The 9,832-nt window shown below is 35.8% G+C and overlaps 1 protein-coding gene across 1 annotated transcript; it reads right to left on the bottom strand.

The window, feature by feature from the left end:
- Positions 1–97: 97 nt before the first annotated feature.
- LOC127065464 (thyrotropin-releasing hormone-degrading ectoenzyme-like) lies at positions 98–8,175 on the bottom strand. Its single transcript, XM_050997836.1, has 15 exons — positions 7,523–8,175; positions 7,131–7,395; positions 6,658–6,999; positions 6,346–6,501; positions 5,864–6,172; positions 5,174–5,357; positions 4,641–5,054; positions 4,287–4,497; positions 3,888–4,141; positions 2,300–2,496; positions 2,063–2,233; positions 1,746–1,904; positions 1,543–1,621; positions 1,243–1,350; positions 98–891 (listed from the first exon to the last, which is right to left on the bottom strand). The coding sequence occupies exons 1-15, from the start codon at positions 7,548–7,550 to the stop codon at positions 811–813; spliced, it is 2,958 nt and encodes a 985-aa protein (XP_050853793.1). The 5' UTR covers positions 7,551–8,175; the 3' UTR covers positions 98–810.
- Between the last annotated feature and the right edge of the window lie 1,657 nt (positions 8,176–9,832).

A 9,832-nucleotide genomic window follows, 5' to 3' on the forward strand; every position in this document is an offset into this window, starting at 1 on the left:
TCTTTTCTTCTTTTATTACTTACATTAGACATACAGCTACATTTCACGCTTCTTTTCGATCGTCGGATAACAACGTACATACTTTGGAACACCTATATATTATATCTAAACATCTTTTTATTAACGCAGACTTACGCAACTTTTTTACATAATTCCGATGAGGTGGTGGGAGGGAGAGTAGGAGGAGAAGGAGGAAGAGACAATGATTCCGAGGCAATTTATTTCAACGAAGCCATAGTCAACGGGTATTTCGAAAATGGTCAAGAGAAAAGGGCACAGGAGTAAGTTGAGCGATTTTTATCGACGGGGATCGTGGGGTCTCTTTGCAAAATTAACGAGAGAGAAAGGTTTTATCGTCGACGGTTTCGTGAATAGGTTTTCAGCGGCGAAGGAGAGGGAGAGGGAACGAAAGGATGGTGGGAGGGAGAGAAAGAGAGAGAGAAAGAGAAAGAGAGAAAGAGACAGAAAGACAGAGAGAGAGAGAGAGAGAGAGAGAAGGACAGGGGGAGAGCCGAGGGTCTATCTTCGAGTTCTTGGCAAATCCTACCTCGAGCCTGCCGCACAGGTACTGCAACCTGTGTGGCATGAGAACGAGGCCTCTCTTCCCACATAATGAACGACTTCGAAGAACGGTAGTGGCATTGACCTGAATCTATTAGGGTTTTGGTTTGGCGGTATTATAACTGGCCGTGAATCAATCCCTTACATATAGGGAACGCTTCGTTCGTTGCATAGACGAAGATCCAAGCGTTTTTCCTAAATTTTCAATCGATTTGAAAAAAATCCTATTTTATGAGTTAAAGTTAATCTTTAGATATTTCTTCTTCCGTTCCTCGGGCAATCCTTGCTCTCCTTCGTAGCGTCTGCGATGATCCTCAACCGGTCGATCGTCTAGAGTTCGGAGAAAGTTCAATCTTCGAGAGGATCCTTTCGAGTTTAATGCGATTCTTATGAAAGGCTCCAACTTTTTCTTTTTCTTTTTCTTTTTCTTTTTCTTTTTCTTTTTCTCCTTCTTTCTTTCTTTTTCTTTTTTTATTTTTTTCTTCTCTTTCTCTCGGACACGAGAGAACGAGATAGAAGATACGTGCCGAAAAGTTAACGCGTTAGGATCGCGAAGTTAAAAGAAGAAGAAAAGGAAAAAAAAGAAAGAGATAAAAAAAACAGAAATATATATATATATAAAATAAAAGGAAAGAAAGGAAAGGAAGGGAAAGGAAAAAATTACGAGGAACAATCTCTCACCACGTTCTTGTGCCTTCGGTTCCAAGCGACGTTGAACTTGACGTCATTAATTATCGTCTCGATTAGTGTATCGTACTTACTACCGCGAGAACCTTTGAAACGTGTTAGCTGAAAAAACAAACGTGTAACAGTGTGAATTATCGTGAAAGTTTCGCGTGCCTCTTAAATTAGACCACGAGTATCGTATGTCTGCACTTCAATATGTATCTAATGTGCCTTGATCCTACTAATCTAAATTATACCATTACTAATACGATACCGTTTCGATATTAAGAACTATCTTTTATATAATTTACAAACCCATTTAGCGTTCTCCTCTTGATCCATGGTAGTTGAGAAACCGTAAAAAATCTTAACCAATGGATCGTAATCTTCGATACTGAAAAAATATCGAGAAGGGTCGTAAAGCAAAATGTTCATATTGCTGTAGTAATACGATACATTATTTCTCTATGCCCTTACGTTATTTCATGATAGATATCGAGGATCTAGCGATCACTTACTTGCCATAACTTTTATCAAGGTTTTCGAGTTGTTCTATAAAGACCATCGCTAGATTAAATGCACTCGGATTGTTCGCGATAGCCGTAAGCGTAATCTCGATATATTGATTTTCATTATTCTTCCAATTTTTATTTTCGAGAGAAATCGACGACAAATACCTATAAACATCGTTCGTTAACTTATATTTCGTTCGAATATATAAAGTGCTTCTATCATTTTGATATCTTTTATTTCTATGTGCTTCTATGAATGTCTATATATATATATATATATATATATATATATATAAAATATAGAGATATCTTAGAAATCTTACCGTTCGATCAAAGTTATATTTAGAGTACAACCAAGAGCATAAGCGAGGCTAAATTTATCGTTTTCCTTTGGTTCGTGATATTTCGCTAATAACTTCGACCATTGTTCTTCCGAAGAAAATTTAACGTACGTGCAATAGGCCCACAAACGAAATTCCCTCGATAGATCATCTCTGAGAAATAAAAATAAAACCTTTAGTTATTTCTTTTACAAATGATCTTCGATTAATTGTATTTACGCGATATTTATCGAGGTATCGTTTCTTAATAATTCGTCTACGAAATTCAAAACGGATTTTATGCAAGTTTTGTGTCCCACTGAGCATGCCCATTTTGTTAATTCGAATTGAAATGTACTCCAAGTTTCGATATCGGTCTCAAACAAATTTTCTGCCTTTGAAAGGTATACGTCGTCGACTAATTTGCACGATACAAACTGAAACACATTTATTACAATTGAATAAATCTTTTAATGCTGATTAGTTTTAGGCATATTAATCGATAAAAAGTAATCAAAAATAAATCGATGTGGAAGAAAGGAGAGATAAACGCAGTCAAATAAACAGACAGACAGATGGATGGATAGATAAATAGATAGACAGACAGATAGATAAATAGATAGATAAATAGATAGAGAAAGAAAGGAACAACACGAGTTAAAGATTCCTTCGTGTCGTTTCTTTGGACGAGCGAAGGTATATAATCGAGGAGTCGAGTAGGATTCGATTTATGTAAATAAATTCTCGTTCTCTCGATGGGTAGAAATGAGACAAAACGAAGAAGAAAATAAAAAAAAAAGATAAAGAACGGAAAAGAAAACAAAAAAAAACAAGAAAAAAGAAAAAAGAAAACTAAAAAAGAGAAAAAAAAAGAAAGAAACGTAAACGGTTTTTCGACCCTTTTTGCAATGATAGTTTCTCCGAAAAGAAAACTGTTGCGTAGCAAAGTGGTTAATTAAGCGTTCCCGAAGGTTCGTATTTCGGTGCAAATAATGATTGAGTCTTTCAAGGGCTAATTGAACGTCGAATCGTAATGACAGGCGGCGGACGATGATCGCTTGTATTCCTGTCGAAGGGATAATCACTTGTTTTATGATGCTATACTTAAGACTTAACTGCACATAATAGGCGACATAACGCAGAACAACGTGGTAAACGATTTAAGCCTTTAAGCCTGTTATCGGCTATCTTGCATATCTTATCTCGTAGGTAGTAGCGGCATAAATTAATAATAAAATGAGAAAGAGAGAGAGAAAGAGAAAGAGAGAGGAAGAGAGAAAACACGTTCGACTCTTTCTCGATGGGAAGAGAGAAAGAGAGAGAGAGAGAGAGGGAGAAGGAAGGAGAAAGGAGAGAGTGGAACGAGGGGTGGGGAGATAGGGACGAGTTAAAGGCGTTCGTATAAACGTACTTGTTTTTTAAAGACATAAAGTAATACCAAGAGAGATTGAAATAACATTCTCGTATGGATGAAAAAGAGAAAGAAAGAAAAACTAAAAGAAAAATAGAACAAAAGCTTTTTAGCTAGTTTCGCATGAAAATATCTTGGCACATTGAAATTCCGCCGGAAATGATATTACGTGTATAATGTACATAACATCCGTGCACTTCACTTATGCAATTTACACGCTTTTGTATTTATTTGTTTGTTTATTTATTTCCTTCGCTTCACTTTGTTTTACTTTATTTTATTCTTTCATTTGTTATCATTTTTCTTTTCACGTCTGTTCGTTTCTTTCTTCTATCTACTTTCTTTTTTTTTTTTTTTTTTTTTTTTTTTTTTAATTTTTCTTTTTAATAATAAAACGAACGAGAGAGAAGTATTTACCTCGAAAACGTGAGAATCCCAAAGACGATATTCGATATATTCGAGAGCAGTCTTAACTGACAACCACACAGTTTCCTCGGTATCAATGTTGAATTTAAGAAGAATCTTCCAGAGGAAAGCTTGATCGAGTAATCCTGCATTGAACATAGCGAAGGCATCGTTCAGGATCTGGAGCTTTGTCCTTTCGGGAAGGATATCGAATCGATTCGTTAAAAGTCTCCAATTTTCTACGTCGTAATTCACTCGGTACAATCCTGTGAAAAGATATATAAAAAGAGAATATTGAACTGTACGGGCTCGTTAACGTTAAATATCTTTTTTCTCTCTCTCTCTCTCTCTCTCTTTCTCTCTTTTTTTTATTTCGTCCTTATACGAGATTATATTATACTACATTGTGACCTGTTTGGTTGATATTAAAGAGAATCCATTGATTATTGAAAATTGCTTCACTCAAGCCAGTATCATTAATCACCATGCGTCTTTCAAGCATCCATGCCTTCGGCAACGTCCCATCGAATCGCTGATCACTTTCGATTGTCCACGTTAAAGGGATGCACCATAATTCCTCGCTCGTACCACGAGGGTTTAAACCGTCCCTATAAAATCTCTCCTAAAAACAGCATCGATTCTTTATCGTTACTTTGATCGTTACAAAATTTTCTATACTCGACGGATAGAAAAAGAGTAATTGGTAATTTTTGTTTTTTTTTTATTTTCATTTTGTTTATCTTTTTATTTTTGTTTAATTGAGACCTGTGTTAGTTCGACAAGGCCGGTATCGTTATTTCTGAGTACGTGAACGACCGGAAATCCGGCATGATCGGTCCAATTTTTCATAATATTTCTCATAGATAATTCCTTAGACAACGTCGACTTTATTTCCTCTTGAAATACATCCCAAAGATCTCCCTCATCGGCTGCACCGTAACGATAAACGTTGATGTATCTTTTGATCGATGAAAAAAAAATCGATTCGCCAAGAAAATGAAATATCATATTGACGAGACAATTGCCCTTTACATATGGCGTCGAATCGAATATATCTCCAAGTGGTCTTTTTAAACTTAAATTGAGATACAACGGGTACGCCTTTTCCTTCGCTTCTCTTTCAAACATTTCACGATATTGCGCCGCCATAATATCCTCTATACTCCAAGACGATTCGATCTGAAAGTTGTAACCGCAATGGAAATTAAAGAAAAGAGAACAAAAAGAAGAAAATAAATAAATAAAAGGAAGTGAAAAAAAAAACGAGATAAAATAATAACGAAAATGATCGTTCTCACCATGCTCAAAGTCTTGATACCGAAGAAAGAAGAAAAGCCTTCTTTTAGCCATACATTCGACCACCATTTTGGCGTCACTAAATTACCGAACCATTGATGTGCCACCGCATGCGACGCTATAATCGCGGATCTTAGCTTGCTATCGAGATGTTGCTTTTTATTTCGCACGAGTATGTTGTTCTCCCTGCAATCAGAACGTCTTATATTATTATTTGACGTGCCAAACCCGACGTATTCGTCCTCTTCTTTATTATTTTCAACGACCATGAAAATATCTTTTTACTTAATAACTCTTTCGATCATGACTGAGAACAAGTATTAACGAGGATAAGATTTTACAAACTTCTACAGGTAAATTGTACAGGTTGTTACGAAAATGACGTCGACGAGATCGACGAGAGCAATAAATGGCGATTCTCTTAAAAGAAAATCCTTGATAAACTTTGACGATTATTTTATATCGATCAATTATTTTCATCGCAATTTTTTCTTTTTCTTTTCAAAATTCAATATTCAAGAGGAGTATTATCAATTTGATTTCATAGATTTTGTAACATCCTATACATTATTCCCTCGTATATGTGCATACATGCATATGTATGTACGTACGTACGTATATATATATATATATATATATATGCGCGCGCGCGTACTCATACACACATACATTATATATACACGTGAATATACCGAAACGTAATGAGACCCCAATTTTCCATCGCTGAATATGCCAAACTTGGTACCGCTATCATGTCGAGCTTGTCCAAGTCGTAATGGAATCCCGTTAAATTTTGCATGAGCCGGACTATCCGAGGTATTAAATTTCCAATATACATGGTATCATTTTGCACGTCTTTTCTTGCGAACACATTATGAAATGGCCGGTCGGTAACGTTGATCTGATAACTTTGGAAGTCAGTCACCATGAAAGCGACCAGGTACGTCGACATTGGTGGCGTTTTATTGTAATGATCCCACACATAATCTGATATATTGTGACTATGAAATCATAAGAGTACGTATTACATGCTAAATTTAATCAATAACTACGTATATATATATTTTTTTTAATAAGCTTCCATCTCTGTCTTTCTCTTTAAAACGTTCTTCCTTGGGATTTGAAATTGATAGAGAATTACAGTAAATACGTTAAGGATTGAGTGCAAACTTACATTTTCTCGGTAGCAATAAGTATTGAATTTGAGTGAGTCCGCATGTCGGTCTTTCGACCAATCGAGATTCGAAAAGGAGTCTTAATCGACGGCTCATCGAAGCACGGGAAAGCTCTTCGAGCGAAATCAGGAAAAAAATTCGATACGGCTATCCATCTGAAATAACCGAGAAATCGACGGAAAAATTGCACATTGCACACTTGCCATTTATTATCTTTCTTTTTCTTTCTCTTTTCTTATTTCTCTTTACTTCTTTTCTCTCTACTTTCTTTTCTTTCGAAGTATTAATTTTCTAATAACGTTGTCACTAACCTTGTAACATTAGAGATCTTGTTTCTGTACTTGCTACGAAACAATCCGATCGGTTCTTCGTTCAAATCAGCAGTGTAATTAATTCTCAGCACGTAACTTTGATTTTTAATCAAAAGTTGTAAGAGAAAAATATCGAGAAAATCATCGCCCGAAATTAACTTGTAATTCTCGATAATGTACGGCTTGTTTCCGGGACGAATGTTCGTGATCTTGACGTTCTTTATATTTAATTTACGAGAATGAAGCCGTATGTGTTTCGTCGGCTGTTTGCAATAAAGTTGAATCTTGACGTCACCGATGATACTAAAATTGTTCTCTGCCAATAACGGAATTATTTGCAATCTGTAGAAATAATCAATGGTTTAATGGTTCCCGGTGTGACTTTTCCACGATTTATATAGACGCCTATTTTCTTCATTTCGTTTTATCTCCTTTCTTCTATCATATATATAGCTACCAACACATATACTTACGTATATTCCAACGGTACAACCTGAGTAGGAAGTTCGAAGTGAGCTTGCTTTCTCAAAGCAGAACGATGTCCGTTCGAATCAGAATGCTTACTGTCATTATGATTAACCAGAATCGAATTAACGAACCAATATATAATGAGAGAAGCGATTACTGTGGAAACTACTGCCATTAAAATAAATCGAATTTTCAAATGATAACATCTTCTTGGTTCCTCGCTCGTTAATTGTTGTCTTGTATAAGCTTGAAACGTAACTTCCGCGATATCTAAAAATTTGCCAAGTTACCACGAAAAGATATCGGACTTTTATAAGGAGAGGAGAAAAAAAGCTTTTATAAAGAGAGAAATAAAAGGAAAAATAAGAAGAAAGAGAAGAAGAAAGAAAGAAACTACCTGGTGATCCCGTCGTATGATTTGCCATAGGAAATCGTTGGCTGATAGATTCGTCTTCGGAAAAAGAAAAAAGAAAGTTGGATTTCTAGGCTCAAGGATTATAACCTCCGCAAGAGCAAACGACGACTGACCACTTCCGAAGTCAAGACGTCAAAGGTTTACGTTCAACCAGATGCTATGTCCAAAAATATCCGTACACTTGTAGACACCATGTTACGTTTACCAGTTCGATATATATCGTTTCATTAAGACTCCTCGTTTATTTCTCTCTCTCTCTCTCTCTCTCTCTCTCTCTCTCTCTCTCTTTCTATTTTTATTTCTTATCAATACAAAGAACAATATTTTGAATCGATTTTCTGTTTCTCTTTTAACGAGAAAAATATCACACGAATTTATCATTTTAAACGAAAGAAGATACGCGAGTGTTAGACTCTACGTCGACTTGAGTCACGAAAGACTGATTTAACTGATTTAACTACTGCACGGTCTACGGTAACGTCGAACGTCGGTTAGATGATCGTGCTGGAATCGTGGGAGTCTAATCTATCTTTAATACGCTGTTCCGGCAACGTTTAAGGTACACTTCGCGATCGTAATGCTTTAAGCTCGCTAGTTAAACTCTCGCTATACCATACAATTTCTTCGTCGTTAATGACAAAACCAGAGACGTCTTTCTTTCGGATCTAGACTACTACTGCTGCTACTACTACTATTGCTACTACTAATATTCGTGTATTATTTCTTTATCGTGGGAATCTTTCGAGATGTACGATTAAATCTTTTTTTATCCAGCGGACGACAGCTTTATCGAATGAAATCTATGACGGATTCACTAACTTGCTGTAAAAAGAAAAACCCTCACTGACGTTTCTTTCTTTTTTTTTTTGTTCTTTTTTACAAAATCAAAAAAGAAAAAGAAAAAATTAAAGAACCTTTGACTTCGTCGAATGATGAAACGTTCTCTCAAAATATCATTAACATTTGAAATCATTAAACATTAAATGATTGATGACGTTAACGACGTTACGAGTACGAAACGAGTGCTCTCTCAAAGATATTTGACCGCGATCGAAAGAGTCGAGTAAACAAGGACATTTCTTTAAAGTCGGACCCACGTTTTTCTGAACAGACTGCTTGGCACCGCCAAGCAGACCAAGAAGGTATCTCGTATTTCAGGGAATTTCGTTTCCTGTAAACGCTAGAGGAAGAAGGACGAGAAATCAGAAGAAATACTTTTGAATGAGGATAGAGAAACAGGGTGGAGGTTCTTTTTTTTTTCTCTCGAACTTATGGTTCGGTGCAAATGAGAGAAAGAGAGAGAGAGAGAGAGAGAGAGAGAGAGAGAGAGAGAGAGAGAGAGAGAGTAAGGAGAAAGGAAACTAAACAATACCGATGACTAATGAGGGGGTATATGACCCTTGGAAAAGGACCTGACCCATTCGAACACCCAACCTACTTTTCTCCTATGTTTTCTTAGGTGGCTTATTCCCTTACGCTTTCATTTTTTTTGTTTTGTTTTTATTTTTTCTTTTCTTTCGTATATTTTACTTACGACTACGATCGCCGACGTATTTAACGACCAAATCATCAATGAAATTTCTCCGATCGATCTATGAATGAATGTAAACGAGTTCTTCCTTCCTTATTTCATTCATTCATTTCTTTCTTTTGCATTCAATTCACGATCGAACTTCACTTTCCTTTTGATATCTTTTGTTTTTTTCTTCTTTCTATTTTTTCTTTTCTTTTGTTTCTTTTTTTTTTGTTTCCATTTGAAAGCAGATACAAAAGAGAACGTCTATCGTCCATTACGGTTTTTTTTCGCAATATAAATTCTCGAAGAGAGATGAAACGTCAAAAGCGTGTCAGACCTTTCTAATTTAACGCGACACGAGCATGCCTCTCGATCGGAAGTCATTCTCGCATTCCAAAAGGGAGGATCTTTCTGGGCATCCTCTTGCAAAAAGATATTGGGTATATTCCTCTCTCTCTCTCTCTCTCTCTCTCTCTCTCTCTGTCTCTTTCTCTTTAACTTCTCTTTTCGTGTGTTTTCTTTTTTATTTTCGTTTCTATTTTATTTTTCATAGATAACGTATAACTGTATGTATAACAGTTTTATATACATATATATATAAAAAAAAAGAAAAGAAACGAAAGGAGAAAAAGAAAGAAGCAAGAGAGGTAGACGAGTAACGATATGAGATTAAAAAAAAAGAAAAGGAAGGGGAGAAAACAAAATAATAACGTATACAATACGTATATTGCTTCGTAAAAATATTCATGTATTCCTATGGACGAGAAAGGAACGAC

The sequence above is a fragment of the Vespula vulgaris genome, chromosome 8 (assembly GCF_905475345.1).
Source record: "Vespula vulgaris chromosome 8, iyVesVulg1.1, whole genome shotgun sequence".
NCBI lineage: Eukaryota > Metazoa > Arthropoda > Insecta > Hymenoptera > Vespidae > Vespula > Vespula vulgaris.

Bases quoted from the DNA above. Each gene is read 5' to 3' on its own strand.
- LOC127065464 (XM_050997836.1), bottom strand. From the start codon at position 7,550: ATGGCAAATCATACGACGGGATCACCAG. The intron at 7,396-7,522 runs GTAGTTTCTTTC...GCAAATTTTTAG, and splicing joins TCATACGACGGGATCACCAG to ATATCGCGGAAGTTACGTTT. The intron at 4,142-4,286 runs GTCACAATGTAG...ATCTTTTCACAG, and splicing joins CTTTAATATCAACCAAACAG to GATTGTACCGAGTGAATTAC.